The sequence below is a fragment of the Aquarana catesbeiana genome, linkage group LG03 (genome assembly GCF_042186555.1).
Source record: "Aquarana catesbeiana isolate 2022-GZ linkage group LG03, ASM4218655v1, whole genome shotgun sequence".
NCBI classification, from domain to species: Eukaryota; Metazoa; Chordata; class Amphibia; order Anura; family Ranidae; genus Aquarana; species Aquarana catesbeiana.
In genome coordinates this window covers 683,515,785-683,534,523 of record NC_133326.1, presented here as the reverse complement: position 1 = coordinate 683,534,523, position 18,739 = coordinate 683,515,785, and the positions used below count along the sequence as shown (strand labels likewise).

Here is an 18,739-nt window from a genome sequence, read left to right as displayed (position 1 = left end):
CTTTTTCCCCACAAATTATTTTGGTGGTACTTGATCAACTCTGCAATTTTTATTTTCAGCGCTATAAACATAAAACGACCGGCAATTATGAATAAAAAAAATATTTTTTTGACTTTCTGCTATAAAACATATTCAATTAAAAAAAATGTGAAAAATCTAATTTCTTCATCAAGTTATGCCAATATGTATTCTGCTACATAGTTTTGGTAAAACAATTCCAATAAGTGTATATTAATTGGTTTGCACAAAAGTTATAACGTCCACAAACTATGGGATATTTTTATGTATTTATTTTTTACTAGTAACAGCGGCGATCAGCGACTCATAGCAGGACTGCGATATTGCGGTGGACAAATTGGACACTGACACTTTTGATGCTTTTTTGGGGACCAGTGACACTAATACAGTGATCAGCAGTAGCAGCTGGTGGACTTTTCTTCTGTGGGGCGGCAAACAACCAGCACTACCCCCTCTCCCTCCGGGCGGCGCGGCACTGATGCACCCCCCCCCTTCACCAGGGGTGGCTTAGGTTTTATTAAGCCATATCATTTAAGCCCCTCACGCTTGGCCACACCCACAATTCACCATTCACTTCTTGTGGTGCCCATGGTACTTTGTTTTTATTCCTTGAATATCTGCCTCTTGTTCCACAAATCTGTGACCAGTTGTTTCAAAGAGTATCCAAAATAGGGGTGTGATATTGGGAGTTTGGCTCCACATATGGGTGTGATTTTGTGGGTGTAGTTAAAAGTTGGAGTGACTAGTAGGGTGTGCCCAGATTTAGTTTAGAAAATATGGTAACCATGAATAACAGGTGAGCTCCCATATTTGTTTACTGGTTGGTCTAGAACAGAAATCTGCAAACTTTCTCAACAAAGGGCCCATTTACTGTCTTTCAGGCTTTAGGGGGCCAAACTGTGGGCAGCAGGTTTAAAAAAAGGCCTGGTGTCACTGAGAGTAAACAGTGCCCCATCATTGGTTTTAGTGCTGTATTGTTGGTAATAGTGAGGGGAATGGTGCCCCATTGTTTGGATTCAAGGTAGGAATGATGTCCCATCATTGGTGTCTGTGGGAGGAATGGTATCCCATTATTGGTGTCTGTGGGAGAAATGGTGCCTCATTATTGGTGTCTGTGGGAGGAATGGTGCCCCATCATTGGTGTCAGTGGGAGCTCCATTATTGGTGTCTATGGGAGAAATGGTGCCTCATCATTGGTGTCTGTGAGAGGAATGGTGCCCCATAATTGGTGTCTGTGCGAGGCATGGTGCCCTATTATTGGTGTTTATGGATGCATGGTGCCCGATAATTGGTATCTGTGGATGGCATAGTGCCCCATCATTGGTGTCTGTGGGAGGAATAGTCCCACCATAATTGGGGTCTGTGGATGGCATGGTGCCCCATCATTGGTGTCTGTGGGAGGAATGGTGCCCCATAATTGGTGTCTGTGCGAGGCATGTTTCCCCATTATTGGTGTCTATGGGTGCATGGTGCCCGATAATTGGTATCTGTGGATGGCATGGTGTCCCATCATTGGGGTCTGTGGGAGGAATAGTGCCACCATAATTGGTGTCTGTGGATGGCATGGTGCCCCATTATTGGTGTCTGTGAATGGCATGGTGCCCCATAATTGGTGTCTGTGGGAAGAATGGTGCCCCATAATTGGTGTCTGTGGATGGCATGGTGCCCCAAGGGCCGGATAAAGGCAGGCAAAGGACCACATCCAGCCCACGGGCTGCGGTTTGAAGACAACTGGTCTAGAAGAAATGCATACAACTTTATAGATACGATCCACATTGTTCTTTGAAAGGAAAGATGGCAGCACTCTTACCTCAGCTGTGGAGCCCGGAAAGTCATTCTGTAGTATCACCATGACCTGGAAGAGAGGGCTCGGGGAGGTTTTACTGTCTCCATTGATGGCGTTGGACAGTTCTTGAAGGGACCATTTGATGTTCAGTCTGAAAGCCTCTTCCACCAGATGGTCTATCTTCTTTGTGTAGAAAATCCAGTGCTGCTGGACCTGTAGGAACAGTCATATTAATTGCTTGATTTTAGAGGAACTGGTGGAAGGTAAAAACCAAATGTCTGTCTGCTAACCAATGTTTTTTTTTATGGAAAATTAAATCATGATTTCAATAGAATAACATTGATCAATGAAACTGCTATTCCAATAATTTCAGTACAACAGTACCTGCAGCCAATGGCTTCTGCTGCTGTCTCAGCCAATGAGAAGGTAGAGACCCAGGAGAGCCGCTGGTCTCGTACACATCGCTGGATTTTGATGGGGCTCAGGTAACTATTGGAGGGGCTGGGAGGCATGCATGATAGTAAAAAACCTTGAGCCTTTACAACCACTTTACACCATTTTAGATACACTAAATACATTCCAGGTGCATTAAAACAAAAAAAGTGTTCAATGTCATATAGGTCCTATTTTAGAAAGCAGCCACAGCCTAGAAAAGTCTTTTCCCTGCCAGCATGCTGTAAAAAAAGGTCCCTAGGTCCCTGTCAGGAAGCAGTGGTCTCTCTGCAGATGTCAGACACACACCCTGCTGGGTCAGACCTAAGGCTCTCGAATCAGCAAAGCCTTAATTGCATTTTTTTTGGACAAACAATCCATGTCTGATCTCTCTGCATGGAATGATAAAAAAAAAACCCTGAGAAGAGAAACTTGATGGGGACAATTTTAAAGTACCTCTGGTCCATCTGCCTTCAAAACCTCATATGTGGTCCTCATAAAGGAGCAGATCTCCTCATGAAGTTTCTGCAGGTGGCTCTGCACAGCCCGGCGATGTTCCTCCTGAGCTTCCTGGAACTCCATATCACGGAAGACTCGGTTTCCATCAATGTGCAGCAAAAGTGATACACTGATCATCTGAGCGCAATGGGAGATGTTCAAGTTGGAGGCTTTATAGTTGTCTACAATTTGCTGGATCTGGAAGGAACAAAAGAAAAGTCAACTAAAGCAAGGGAAGTTTCTTAATCGATTTCTACATTTATAGAAAGCTTCAAAAAGAAAATTACCATACCCAATATACAGTATATACATCATGAATAAAAAAATGATGGATAATTTGTTCCTACCAATACCAAATTAAAAACACAGTTGAAATCAGCATATCACTCTGCCCTCTCATTCTGCCAGTATGTTCCCTATCAGCACATGTGCACTACAACAGAGCCTAACTGGCACCTAGATCTGCCCTTCCCTCTGCTATATTACTTCTGCGCAGGGAAGTGAACCTGGACTCAAAATGTCAAGATATTTTATGTTATATGGATCATCTAGAAATGTTAATTGTGCCCAGGCAGTACCCTAAAAGATGAACCCCGTGTCTTGAATTCCTCCTTAAAAATAGCAGGGTACGTCCTGTACCTTGATCTTAATACCTTAACTAAAGTGTAGGCAGAACCACCTAGGTGCCACACTCGCTATAGTTAGGTCAGTCTTCCATTCCACATATTTAGCCCTGCTCCCCTCACCAATGACACCCATCATAGGAAATCCAGATTTCACTCCTGATCTCATGAGCAGAAACCTCAGGAGAATTGGCCAACAAGGAAGCTCTTGCCTTGGGGATGTATGGCCGCAGGGCAGGTTTACCTCTAACTCAGACATCTCCAGGCTCTCAGATCCACATCTGGATGACTGGAGCACTCTTTAACTTCGACACTACTTGCAGAATTTTCAGAAAGCTCACTACACCCCACGTTTACACACACACACACACCTTTTTAATCATTGTGCAATCACTGTTTTATGATCACTTAGCGACCCGCTCAGATGAACTGGTCCCAACTTTTGTCCGCCATTGGGAAACAGATCTGGGTATCGAGCTTACACCACGACAAGTTGAAAAAGTCTTCCTCTTGGCCCATAAATCATCCATTACAAATCAGTACCAGGAAGTCGGATACAAAATATTCCCCAGGTGGTACAGAGTTTCTTACGTATTACACAAACTTGACAGCACAGTCCCTGAAATGTGTTGACAATACAATGGAGAAGTGGGCACGATGTACCATATTTTTTGATCATGTCCCAGTTTAAAAAATAGTGCTAAAATCTTGTGAGCCACAAATGGGTTAATGCCTCCAATGTGAATAAATGAACCTAATTCAGCTGCACACACTAACCACGTTCCATACCGTGTATATGCCAAAATAAAATAAATATATGTGCATGCGCTAAAGGCTATAAATACGTGAACAAAGAATATGATAAATCTATACAATATTGAAAATTACAAACAGTGTCAAACACCTGTGAAGAAAGTGACTAAAAATAGGATTTTTTAAAACAGCTTACCTGTAAAATCCTTTTCTTTCGAAGGACATCACGGGACACAGAGCCACAGTAATTACTGATGGGTTATATAGGTATCACTGGTGATTGGACACTGGCACACCCTATCAGGAAGTTCAACCCCCTATATAATCCCTCCAGTTGCAGGGATACCTCAGTTTTGTAGCCAAGCAATATAGTGTATTAGAAGAGGGGCGGGACCTCTGTGTCCCGTGATGTCCTTCGAAAGAAAAGGATTTTACAGGTAAGCTGTTTTAAAAAATCCTATTTTCTTTCTCGAACATCACGGGACACAGAGCCACAGTAATTACTGATGGGATGTCCCAGAGCAATGCTACCTGAGGGGGGAGAACCACGACCAAGTAGGGTGCAATCAGACCTGAGGACCCTGTACCGCTGCCTGCAGCACACTACGCCCAAAGGCGATATCCTCATGCCTTCTCACATCCACCTGATAGAATCTGGTGAATGTATGAACTGAAGACCAGGTTGCGGCCTTGCAGATTTGAGCCATAGAGGCCCGGTGATGCACTGCCCAAGAAGCACCAATAGCCCTTGTGGAATGTGCCCTGATCTGAAACGGAGGAATCTTCTGTTTCAAACCGTAAGCTTGAATGATCAACTGTCGAATCCATTTAGAAATGGTAGCTTTTGACGCTGTCTGTCCTCTATTGGGACCCTCTGGCAGCACAAACAAAACATCCGTCTTGCGAATCTGAGTAGTTGCCCCTAGATAGGCCTTAACTGCTCTTACTACATCCAACGAATGTAGAGATCTCTCTTCCGGAGAACAGGGATCTGGAAAAAAGGAAGGTAGAACAATGTCTTGGTTTAAATGAAAATCAGAAACCACCTTCGGTAAAAAACTAGGATGAGGGCGTAGTACCACTCTATCCTTGTGTATAATCAAATAAGGCTCCTTACAGGAAAGAGCTGCTAATTCTGATACTCTTCTAGCAGAAGAGATGGCCACCAGAAAAATTAATTTCCTTGTCAACAAGACCAAAGGAATCTGACTTATTGGTTCAAAAGGCCGTTTCTGTAACACAGCCAGGACCAAATTCAAGTCCCAGGGGTTTAGGGGCGCTTTAACCGGAGGATTAAGACGCATCACCCCCTGCATAAAGTTTCGGACCAAAGAATGCGAAGCAAGTGGCCGCTGAAATAATACTGATAAAGCAGAGACCTGGCCCTTGATGGTACTCAAGGCCAGCTTCATCTCTAATCCCATCTGTAGAAAATCAAGGATTCTACCTATGACATATTTCCTGGGATGCCAACCTCTGGATTCACACCAGGTTATATAAGCCTTCCAGACTCTATGATAAATCATCCTGGAAGCTGGCTTCCTTGCATTAATCAAGGTAGATATGACAGGACCTGAGAGCCCACGACTCTTCAGAACGTGGGTCTCAATAGCCAAACCATCAAATTTAGCGTTTGTAAGGCAGGATGGAACACTGGACCTTGAGATAACAGGTCTGGGCGTACCGGTAGGGTCCACGGGGAACCTACCGTCATCCTTACTATTTCTGCATACCAAGTCCTTCTGGGCCAAGCGGGGGCCACCAGAAGTACCGACTTCCTTTCCTGCCTGATCCTGCGAAGGAGTCGTGGTAGTAGCAGAATAGGCGGGAATGCGTAAATCAGTGAGAACCGATGCCACGGAATCACCAACGCATCCGTCCCGCATGCAAGAGGATCTTTTGTCCTTGCCACAAATCTGTCTATCTTTTTGTTGAATCGGGATGCAAAGAGATCTACATCTGGAACCCCCCATCTTTGGCATATGGCCCAAAAGACGTCGGGATGCAGAGACCATTCCCCTGGAAGTAACTGCTGGCGACTTAGATAGTCCGCCTGCCAATTCTCTATTCCCGGGATGAAAACTGCCGATATGCATGGCACATGCATCTCTGCCCAGACTAAGATCTGGTTCACCTCTTTTTGAGCAGCTCGGCTCCGGGTGCCTCCCTGATGATTGACATAAGCCACTGTGTGGCATTGTCGGACTGGATCCTGACCGGACAACCCTGTAGCCTGATAGTCCAGGCCTTTAGAGCTAGATGTATCGCCCGGATCTCCAGAATGTTGATGGGTAAGGTCCTCTCTGTCTTGGACCATACCCCTTGGACCGCAGCCTGTTCCAGAACTGCTCCCCAACCTGACAGACTGGCATCTGTTGTTACCACCGTCCAGGTAACCGGTAGAAAGGATTTCCCCTTCTGCAGGTTTTCGGGTATGAGCCACCAATTGAGGCTCTGACGCACCGTATGCGACAGGTGCATCGGAAAGTCTAATGCCTGAACCTTCTTGTTCCAGGTCGACAGAATACTGTGTTGCAGCATTCTTGAGTGAAACTGAGCATAGGGAACTGCTTCGAATGAAGACACCATCTTCCCTAGTAGCCTCATACAAAGGCGGACTGAGGGACCCTTCTTGGTCCTTACTGTCAGAATCAGCTCTCTCAAAGCAGTGATCTTTGCCTGGGGTAGAAATATTTTCTCCTGGCTTGTATCTATAATCAGACCTAAATACTCCAGTCTTCTTACTGGTTTTAGGAAAGACTTTTCTAAGTTGAGGATCCAACCCAGGTGTTCTAGATACCTGACCGTGGTCCTCAAGTTTCCATTCAAAGAGGCTACCGACCGGTCTATCAAGAGCAGGTCGTCTAGGTATGCTATGACAGCTATACCCTGAGCCCTTAATCTGGCCAGAGGAGGAGCCAAGATCTTTGTGAACACTCGAGGTGCAGTGGCTATCCCGAAAGGCAGAGCCACAAACTGGAAATGGCGCCCTCCTACCTCGAAGCGCAGAAACTTCTGATGAGCAGGAAAAATGGGCACATGCAGATATGCATCTCTGATGTCTATTGATGCCAGAAATTCTCCTCCCTGCAGGGTGGGAACTCCTGTTCGAATTGATTCCATGCGGAAGGATTGAATCCTTAGGAATCGGTTCAGATCCCTTAAGTCCAAAATGGGCTTGACATCCCCATTTGGCTTTTGGACCGTAAAAAGGTTGGAATAGAAGCCCAATCCCTGGTCCTTTGCGGGAACTATCATAATGACCTCCTGCGACAAAAGTCGCTCTAACGCTAGAAGGAGCGACTGCTTCTTCTCTGGGTCTCTGGGAACATTTGATCTGAGGAACCGAGGAGAAGGGAATTCCTGAAACTCCAGCTTGTACCCTAAGGTTACCGTGGAGACTACCCCTCTGTCCTGGAAGTCCTCGTGCCAGAGCTCTGAGAACTGTCGTAGTCTTCCCCCCACTCGAGTGAGCGGGGGCGCCCCCTCATGCAGAGGTCTTAGTGTTTTGCCTAGTAGGCTTCTTTCCCCAGGACTTCTTTTGTCCCTGGGGTTGACTCTTGTCTCTGGACCCCGATGGAGGCGGCCGTCGAGACTGCCTGGAGGCTGAAGCCCCCGGCGCTGGGGAAAGAGTCCGTTTGAAAGAGGGACGCTTACTCTTCTTCTTGACAGGTAAGAGAGTGCTTTTCCCACAAGAGATTCTCTTGATATAGTTATCCAAGTCCTCTCCAAACAACCTTGCACCACGAAATGGAAACCCAGCCAGTAGCTTCTTACATGGTGCTTCGGCTGACCAATTTTTCAACCATAGGATTCTACGTATATGCACCAACCCCAGTGAAAGACGGGAGGTTTGCACGATAGAATCTCTAATGGCGTCAACCACAAAGCATAAGGCCGCTGGAAGGTTAGCAAACCCCTGGGCCTGCTGTTCAGGTAATACTTTGATGACCTGCTTAACATGGTCTCTTAAGTATTGACAGACTCCAATCGCTGCTACTGCAGGTTGGGCCACTGATCCTGCTAAGGAGAAAACATCCTTCAATAGGGATTCCATCCTCTTATCTACAGGATCCCTGAGCATCTGAGCATTGTCTACAGGACAAGTCAGGCTATTATTTACGGAGGAAATGGCGGCATCAATAGCCGGTATTCCCCACATTTTAATAAACTTTTCTTCCATCGGATAAAGTGTTGAAAACTTTCTCGGCGGAAAAAAACGTTTGTCTGGGTGATCCCACTCAGAATAAATGAGCTTTTCAAGTAAAGTATGAACAGGAAAAGCATGTGCTGCTTGGAAAGGTTTCAGTGACCCCAAAGCAGAAGAGGATTCCTTAGCAGTTTCAGGTATGGGCAACTTAAATGTGGAGCGGACCAATCCAGTGAGGATCTGCACTAAGACTTTCTCCTCTTGGGAAGTTGCAGAGGGTCCCTCTCCACCTGATTCCCCCGAAGAGGAATCATCCGTCCCATCCCGATCCTCTGAAAGGGATTCATCTCCTTTATCCCAGAGCTCCTCTGTCTGAGGGTCTTGGGGAACAGAGGAAAGCCTAGTGCGTTTTCTTCCACTGAGTGAAGACGTAATCACGGCCATTAATCTTTCCTCTAGACCATTAATGGTTGAGGAAAAAACCTCTTGTGTAATATATACAGGGGCTGAAGTGCCAGAGGCAGGTGTAGCCCCTGACCCCGATGGCTCTCCCCGGCTAGCCGTCCCTGGCCCATCTTTAGGGGGGAGGATGCTGCCGACAGGGGGCCCTCAGAACCTGAACCAGATCCCCTAGTGTCTCTGGTTTCTGGGGTGCTTGAACCTCTTCTACCCATAGTGCAAAGCAACAAGGTGTGAGGTATACAAATGAACACTGCCCGCTGAGCGATGTAGTCTGGCTAAAAGCCTTGCTACCCAATGCTCAGTCTGGTGTTACTTCAGTAAATGCTGCCTAGGAGAATGCCTGTGTCCCACCTTACATGCGACCGTCAGCTCTGTGTCTCTCAGAAGGCTGAGTGCACCTGTACAGAGTGCCTTTAATAGCCTGCAGCTGGCCTGAGTGGGAGTCTAAGCACTCTGTGCTGACGTCCCGCCCCCTCCTCTACCGCCCCCCCCCCCCTCGAGTTTTGAAAAAAACTAGCGCTTCCCGCACTGCCGACTCTCCTGTCATGCTTCTGGAGAAAGGCTGGGGGGGAAGGAGGGAGGCTGGTAACAAGATCTGCCTGAATGGCTATCTTCAGAGATGGTGGCCATTAGGCCGCAGAGCCCGGGTGGTATAACCACTTTCTAGACCCCTGTGGCCCCTCTCTAGCCTGGGGGGGAACATTCAAACATGAGAAATCCCCCCTTCCACCTTACCTGTTTGCAGCCTGCTTGAGACGCTGGGACATAATCAGCGATTACAACACCTGAGACAGAATCAGCATGTGTAGGTTTGTGCTTTTGGCAGCCCCCGGTGGTCACAATAGGCATAGCATGCATTTACCTTAAAGGAGAAAAGCCACTAGAACTCAAAAATTCTGTGGAATCTCCTCTTACCTTATCCAGCCGCAGGGTGCTGTTTACACAGACCCAATCTTCACCTCTCACGGTGGGCTCCGTTTGAAAAAACCGTCAGAGACTGGGGCCCCCATCAGTAGGGGGATCCAACAGTTCTGGGACCGTAAAGCACCTCGCCAGAAATTAGGAAGTTTAAAGCCATTTTCTGATCTGCGGGGTCCAGCTCTCTAAAAAGAGAAGCATTACGGGTAAAACCTCGTTTCTTCGGACACGAGGCCCGGGTACCATTCAATTCGACCATGAAAAGACACTTTGAATGGATCCGGTTCGCCTGGCTTGCCCCAGTATAGGATCTTAGGATATTCCCTTTGGAGCTCAGCACAGGACATCTTTACACGTCCATCACCTAAGACACTGGCGTAAAAACTGAGGTATCCCTGCAAGGGGGAGGGATTATATAGGGGGTTGAACTTCCTGATAGGGTGTGCCAGTGTCCAATCACCAGTGATACCTATATAACCCATCAGTAATTACTGTGGCTCTGTGTCCCGTGATGTTCGAGAAAGAAATCCACAATTGAATATATAAATAAATAGTAACATGCAACATGCAAAAAAAAAAAAAAAAAATGTGAGAGAGAAAAGAAAAAAATCCTTTAAATAATTAACAAAAATATATATAAGTATATATAAGTGCTACTTGATAAATAAAGTGTCCGAAACCAATTTATACAAATGAATATATCTCAGTCCAAACCATTCACAAGAGTATATAAATCAAAGTGCACAATAGTGTCCAAACGAATAGCAGGCATTCCTCATGCTTGTATTTATGAAAAAGTGCTAAATATTCCTCATGCTCTTCTTAAGAGATGTGCACGTTATGGCATGCTGCAGTGCTCTCCAGTGACCCCCAATGGATAATGCGCTCACCTTAGAGCGTGTGACACAGTGGCTAAACAGTGTCAAGACATGCATTAGAGCCACTCCAGGGCTCATACAGGGTCTGCTGGTGATGATCTGTACCACGCTCAAATGGTGACATATATGAAAGAAAAGAGACTCATAGCATAATACCGCCAGGAATTTATTTGAAAAGCCATAAAAACAATCCCTCCAGGAGGGTACTCACAATGCTTGGGTGCGTCAGTGCACCATCCTATCCAAAGTATGCAATACAGATGAATCCTGTGGTGTGCGGTGCGGTGTACAATCCTCTGCCTATCTGTGTGTAGAAAGCTCCGTCCTGCCCCTCCCCTACACGTCTTCGGCACAGGGTATACGTGCCTTCATCTGAAATGTGTTGACAATACAATGGAGAAGTGGGCACGATGTACCATATTTTTTGGTCATGTCCCAGTTTAAGGCCGTTTTGGGAGGAGGTGACGACCACTAAATATTTGACCTCTGTAGACCTAACAGGGAATCCGGCAGCCTGTTTACTCCACTGGACGGAGAGACCCATCCAGAAATATAACAAATCCCTTACCATGCAGTTACTTAACACACGCGAAGGCCTGCGTTCCTGCTTTGTGGAAGTAGACTCGACCGCCTACCAGAGTCCTGTGGTATTCCAAAATCAATGATATCCATCATATGGAAGAACTGACAGCTACTCTTCACAACTATGAAGAACAGTTCAAAGAAAGGTGGAGGCCCTGGAGATACTTCACTTGTAGAGATGCCTACATGCAGGATGTTGCCCACTCTGATCCGACGCCGAGCGGAGTCAGTTTGCAGATTCTGGATCCGCCTTCATGGCCCTCTGTGGTGCCGCCCCTCTGGAAAGTGCCCTTCACTGCATTTTTCTATTTCCTCTATAATACCCCCCCCCCCAATTTTTTCCCTAATCTACCTTTCTTTTTCTCTTCCTTTTTCTCTTTTCTTTATCACCCATCTCTTCTCTTTCCAATCATGAAAACTTGTCTACCTCTCACTAATGTATGAGTGTCATGTATAAGTCTCATGATCTCTCCTATTGACAATCTCATAAGAATTGGTTCTGTCAGCGCACCTGTGGCTCCTTTAATCTGTTGAGTATTATCAATAATCTATGTAAAGCTGTTGATGGCAAGTTGTCAATATTACTTTATGGCCTTTTTTTTTACATGGTATTTCTATATCCCCAATGATAAATTATTGTTTTTTTTTCCTGGATTGGAAAACAATGGCTTGACGAATTGTATTTGAGAAGCTTTGCCACAATAAAAGAATTTTAAAAATAAATAAAATATCTACAGTGTTAAATCATCTAAGATTGCCTTTGGCAGTGAGTCTCACCAGATTTGGAATGAGGGTTGGTGATATATCCCTTGTGCTGCTCAATGTTCTCCTTGCTGGAGAGGAAGCTGTACCTGAGGACTTGCAGTGCAAGGATCTCCCTGCTTCTACTTCATTCATTCTGTGGATCTGTGCTTCCTCCAACTCTTCTGCTGCCTCTTGATCACTACCCTCACCAGTCACCAGAGTTCACTCTGTCTGCTTTTGGCTTATAAAAGTCAATTAGAAATCCCAAAGAGACCCCACACAAATCTGAGAAAACACACAAACTCTGTGCTGACTTTGTGGGAGCTGAACCCAAGAATAAGCAATTTAAGGCAAACATACTAACTACAGTCGGATACCTAAACCAAGGACCAGACAGCAAATGTCAATGGAGAGTATTGGGGACCCACACCTTCCTCAGTCTGTCCCTGACTCTTCATCACTGATGACAGTGCAGTAGGCAATCAGTTATGTCATCTTAAGGTTGCCTATATGTGCCTTGCATGCAGCTGGAAATCACTCATAGTATGCTCACCTCGCTTGCATGCAGGAGACAATCATTAATGAAGGCACTTGATGCTCCCTTGGAAGACCAGTGTAGCTTAGTAAGACCCGGCTGGATCTTCTTATCTAGGAAACGGATTCTTTCTCTGAACAGGCTGCGTTCCTCTGTGGAGAGAGCCGCTATGATCCTGGAGCATGAAAGGAAGAGAGAGATAAGTTTACAGCTGAGAGCAAGTGAAAATAACTGATCTTTAAGTAGTAATAACCCCTCAGTGTTCTTTATCTTAACACATTGAGAACAAAAAATAAACATTTTTTTCTTTAATTCTTACCCCAGCCCTTGCAGTTTACAACTTTCAGGGCTGTTGGCTCCTGCTCTCTCAATGCTGCTTTCCTGAACTTGCGCTCTTCAGAGGAAAGAGTTAACAGTGGACAGTGCAGTCTCCAAACAGTCTTCTAGCTTGGAGAAGGGATGGGAGATGAGGAAGAAGGAGCAGGGAAGTGCCTTGCCAGGGGACGTACCTACAGGGGTTGCAATTGTGTCCCAGCCCCATACTCCAGGATAGGAGAAGCAGTGGGGGCAGCTGCATATAGAGCAACTGATCTCTCCATTTTCCTCCTGAAGCTGCTCAATGCCTTCTTCTCATCCTCTCCCTTCCTCATTCAGTGGCTACAGGGGGAAAATAGAGAGAACAGTTCCTCTATATGCAGGCCCCCCCCCTTCATGTTCCTCCTATACAGCTTCTTTCTGCTGCCCCTGGCCCCCCGTGCTCTTTCCCGTCCCCCTGTGCTCTCTACTGGCCCCCCTCATCAGCTCTGCCTCCCTCCCCCCTTACCTCTCCAGCCGGCTGCTGATTTAGGAAAGGTGTCAGGATGGAGAGTGGGGATGGAGACGGTAAATTTGCCATGTGTCCTTGTCTGAATGAATAGTCAGGGATCAGTACTGATCACTGACTCTGTCCATTCATAACTGAAGCATAGTAAGCTGTGTTTACTATGCTTCAGTTTATGAATGAATGGGAAGCTCTGTACAGAGCTATTCCTGTCCATTCATTCTGTGCAGCTGAGGCTGCAGAAATAGAGATTGAGTCCCCAATCTCTTTTCTCTGTCTCAAAGGTGGAACATCATAGGTCTATTGAGACCCCCGATATCTCACCAAAGCCCCCAAATGGGGTTCCTAAGAAAAATTGTAAAAAATTATAAAAAAATAATATTATAATAAATAAATTAAATAAAATGATTAAAAAAATGATTAAAAAATAAAATAGCAAAAATATAAAAACTACAGACCCCAGTGGCGTAACTAACAGGGTCACAAAGGTCGCACTTGTGACTGGGCCCTGATGTTCCGCCATCGGGCTTGGAGGGAAGGGGTCCCTTCATAATTTGTTGCATCGGGTCCTGAAGGTGCTAGTTACGTCACTGCGACTTGCAGTCCTAGGCTATAGTGCTGTGTGTTTCTATTAGTACACACAGTGTAGAGAGACACAACTCTAGTCACTGCATGCAAGGGTAGCTGCAAGAGAAAGGAGTCACGGTAAAACAGGAAACCTGGGGCAACGGTCATAGCTCCAGCTTGTCACACAGGGAAGGGGAGAGAAAAGAGCCATGGCCTGAGTTAAAAAAGCCTGTCCTCTGCCAGCATGCTGTAGAGAAGGATCCTTGCTGCCTTTGAGGAAGCAGTGGTCTGTCTGCAGAAGTTCAACATTCCCCTTGCTGAGTAGGATCTAGAGTTTTCCACTCAGCAGAGAACATGAAATTTGCTTACCGCAAAGCTATAGGTCTAACTCAGCAGGGGGCAAGTCATATCCCTGCAGAGAGACCACTGCTTTCACACAGAGAGCAAGGGTCATTCTCTGCAGCATGCTGGCAGGGGACAGGCCTTTCTATTTAGGCTGCTTTCTAAAGAAAGAGAACACAAATTGTGATATATTATTCATCAAGGTATTTTTTATTCTTTATGTTTTTCAAAAAACAACATAAAGCAGCAAATAGTGTAAAACAATGTGATTCACAGTATAGGAAGAATTAGTGAACGCGGCCTTCAATTCACTTGTTGCAAATATAGAAAAAATAGATTTCCAGCATAACCTTGATGTACAGCAATGTGGGATACAATGTAAGTACAGGAAGAGAAAAAAAAGTAAAATGTAATTGTAAATCAGATGTACACTTAAAAGAGAAGTACAGCCAAAGCTCATTTGACTATATTTATTTGGCTCCTATGGGAGCAGACGGCCACACCATCAGATCATTTCTCGGGCAAACCGGCGGTAACGGTAAACTCAAGAAGCACCACGAGCAGCGGGAGGGGTACGTCCCCTCCCGCCACTTCGGAAACTGTCTGTCTGCTGAAAAGAATGGTACCGGGGTTATGGCTGATATCTTCATATCTTCCATCTTAGCCTGCCGACCGCAATACACATATATGTTGCGGTCTGCAAGTGGTTTACCGGGATTATGGCTGATATATTCAGCCATAATCCCGGTAAACCACTTGTAGACCGCAACATATATGTGTATTGCGGTCGGCAGGCTAAGATGGTGGCTTCCTTGGCTGTAAAAGATAGGAGAGTTTAGTTCCACTTTAAAGCCCAACTCCAGTGGAGCTGAAAATGATCCCTTGCAGTCGGGCTGCACCGGAACTACAGTAATTAATTGCTTGTTTAGGTCTTGGGGACTTCTTAAAGTAGATATACTTACCCGGTCCCTGCAGTGTCTTCTCCCCTACGCTCCAGAGGTCTAAGCTCCTGATGTCATCAAGACCAATGCAGGGTCCATGCACTGGACGTGATGACACTGAGGGACAGTACACCAGCGGAGTGTGGGGGTAGTTGTCCCCTAAAAGGAAGTGAAGGATCAGGTATGTAGAATGCTTCTCTTCTCTCCAAGACTAAATGAGCAATTAGCCCTTACAGTCCAGGCGCAGCCCACAGCAAGGCATCATTTTCACCTTTCCCAGAGCTGGTCTTTGAGTGCTGCAGTTGTATCTCCTTAATATCTATGCATCTGAACAACATGCTGGAAATCTTTACCAGCCTTTGTGTTGCAAGCTGGCACCCCTTATGCAATGCCTATTATGTTTGAAAATGCAAATAAAAATGTACTGAAAAGAAAAAAAAAAAAGAGATCAGCTCTGTCCACAAGATGGCGATGTAAGACTGCTCACCTGTTATAGGCTCGAACCACCAGGAGAACATTTTCTCGCAGGTTTCGGAGCTCCTCCTGCCGCTGGTAAATGTCCACCACGTAATGGGGGATCTCAAACTGAGCCCGTTCCCAGTAATGGATCTCCACAAACAACTTCAACACATCCCTTTATAAGGAGAACAAAGGTTAGAGGAAGATTTAGCTGATACTCTGACTCACGCCAATCTCCTGTACTTACTTATCAAAGTTCACGTCAAGCATTCCGGGCTTCTCCTGGCTGCGGACCATAAGAGGGATGTCCAGGCGTTTCATGGCCTGCCTGTCCACCAACTGAGACCATTCTAAGAAGATCTTCCTCAACAGCTCGTCCAGTTTCTGGGTCAGCTGCTGGTACTCATGAATGACCTCCTCGCCTACTCCGACACGGGGCATGAAGTGGCAGCCGGCCAGGATCTACAGGGGAAAGTCATCAGAGGTCAAACGTGACACCAAGGATGATTAGTCGCAGGCAGCAAACTATACTGACTTAAATTGGTTGTAAACCTCAGACATGAAATATGAGCAAAGCATATCCCTCTATATTAATATTATAGAGGATTTATATAGTGTCAACAGTTTGCGCAGCGTTTTACAAAATGGGTTACAGTTAAGGTTAGGTTAGGATGAGGAGTTAGGGTTACTTATTATTTATGTATTTTGGTTAGGGTTAGGGTGTTAATACTACTACTAATGATACATCTACAAAGTACGGGATAGATTTTGGGATTTTATTGTTTTTACTGATAATGGCAGCGATCTGGGATTTTTAGCAGGACTGCGACATTGCGGCGGACAAATCTGACCCCAAATTACTCTTTTTGGGGACCAGTAATTGATCAGTGCTAAAAAATGCACTGATCAATGTAAAAATCACACTGGCAGGGAAGGGGTTAACACTAGGGGGTGATAAAGGGGTCAAGTGTGTTCCCTCAGCGTGTTCTAACTGTAGGGGGGATGGGCTTACTAAAACATGACAGAGATCACTGTTCCCAATCACCGGGAACAGTAGATCCCTGTCATGTCACTAGGCAGAACGGGGAAATGTCTTGTTTACATAGCAAGTTCCCCGTTCTGCCTCTCCTCACTGTGATCGCGGGCCGCTGGCGGACATCGAGACCGCTATCCTGCTTTAACAGAAGGACGTACAGGTACCTCAATTTGCGCAGCGGTGCCACTCTGCAGACGTATAGCGGCGTGAGCCGGTTGGCAAGTGGTTAATATATTTTTTAAGGTTAGGGGTTAATTATTATTTATTTATGTATAATTACATATTATTAATGAATGTATTATTTATTTGTGTATTTATTTTACATTTATTAATATATTATTATTATTTTTTTGTAACATTTTAACCCCCAGTCGCCACTGGTCACACACTATTATATACTTCTGACATATACTGCAGTGATGTACAGAGAACACTGAGCCAGTCCCATCAGTCTTTGCACTAAAGGAGCTTACAATCTAATGTCCCCCCACAGTCCCACACTATTACTATTATGCATGTATATAGCTCTGACATATACCACAGTGCTGTATAGAGAATACTGACCCAGTCTCATCAGTATCTGTACCAGAGGAGCTTATATTCTAATGTCCCAATACAGTCACACACTACTATTATATAGCTCTGACATACAGTGGGGCAAAAAAGTATTTAGTCAGCCACCAATTGTGCATGTTCTCCCACTTAAAAATATGAGAGAGGTCTGTAATTTTCACCATAGGTATACCTCAACTATGAGAGACAAAATGTGGAAACAAATCCAGACAATCACATTGTCTGATTTTTTAAAGAATTTATTTGCAAATTATGGTGGAAAACAAGTATTTGGTCACCTACAAACAAGCAAGATTTCTGTCTCTCACAGACCTGTATCTTCTTCTTTAAGAGGCTCCTCTGTCCTCCATTCATTACCTGTATTAATGGCACCTGTTTGAACTTGTTATCAGTATAAAAGACACCTGTCCACAACCTCAAACAGTCACACTCCAAACGCCACTATAGTGAAGACCAAAGAGCTGTCGAATGACACCAGAAACAAAATTGTAGACCTGCACCAGGCTGGGAAGACTGAATCTGCAAAAGGCAAGCAGCTTGGTGTGAAGAAATCAACTGTGGGAGCAATAATTAGAAAATGGAAGACATACAAGACCATTGATAATCTCCCTCAATCTGGGGCTCCACGCAAGATCTCACCCTGTGGGGTCAAATTGATCACAAGAACAGTGAGCAAAAATCCCAGAACCACACGGGGGGACCTAGTGAATGACCTGCAGAGAGCTGGGACCAACGTAACAAAGGCTACCATCAGTAACACACTACACCGCCAGGGACTCAGATCCTGCAGTGCCAGACGTGTCCCCCGCTTAAGCCAGTACATGTCCGGGCCCGTCTGAGGTTTGCTAGAGAGCATTTGGATGATCCAAAAGAGGATTGGGAGAATGTTATATGGTCAGATGAAACCAAATTAGAACTGTTTGGTAGAAACACAACTCATCGTGTTTGGAGGAGAGAGAATGCTGAGTTGCAACCAAAGAACACCATACCTACTGTGAAGCATGGGGGTGGCAACATCATGCTTTGGGGCAGTTTCTCTGCAAAGAGAACAGGACGACTGATCCGTGTACATGAAAGAATCAATGGGGCCATGTATCATGAGATTTTGAGTGCAAACCTCCTCCCATCAGCAAGGGCATTGAAGATGAAACGTGGCTGGGTCTTTCAGCATGACAATGATCTCAAACACACCGCCCGTGCAACGAAGGAGTGGCTTCGTAAGAAGCATTGCCCCACTGTATACTGCAGTGCTGTACAGAGAACACTGAGCCAGTCACATCAGTCTCTGCACCAGAGGAGCTTCTCCACCAGGTGGTGCTGTTTTGCAAGGTGCTGTTGGCTCACTCTGCTTTGGTCTTAGCTGAAGGAAAGATCAAGCCTGGGCCTATCCTGCAGGCTTCTCCCCCAACCACCATGCGGGGGGGGGGGGGGGGGGGGTGGAGGCTCTCCATAGGCACTGAGGCCTACACCATGTGCTCAAGCTGCAGTGGATCCTGGGCCTGTCCCTATGCAAGAGGAGTCCTTACCAGTCTTTCAGGATAAAGTGGTGAACATACTTTGCCACATTACTAAGGAGGACACAGGCCCAGTACCAGCCAGAAGGTGGATACCACAGCAATGGC

General features: G+C 45.6%; 1 protein-coding gene across 1 annotated transcript in view; it reads right to left on the bottom strand.

Annotated features, from left to right (window-relative positions):
• DNAH2 (dynein axonemal heavy chain 2) overlaps positions 1 to 18,739 on the bottom strand; it is a 391,751-nt gene that overhangs the window by 241,539 nt on the left and 131,473 nt on the right. Inside the window, exons 13-17 of the mRNA XM_073623723.1 lie at positions 15,756 to 15,970; positions 15,537 to 15,683; positions 12,398 to 12,554; positions 2,693 to 2,932; positions 1,829 to 2,017 (exon numbers count right to left, since the gene is read on the bottom strand). Of these exons, the coding sequence (XP_073479824.1) occupies positions 1,829 to 2,017; positions 2,693 to 2,932; positions 12,398 to 12,554; positions 15,537 to 15,683; positions 15,756 to 15,970 (948 nt within the window). The remainder of the gene's footprint in view (positions 1 to 1,828; positions 2,018 to 2,692; positions 2,933 to 12,397; positions 12,555 to 15,536; positions 15,684 to 15,755; positions 15,971 to 18,739) is intronic.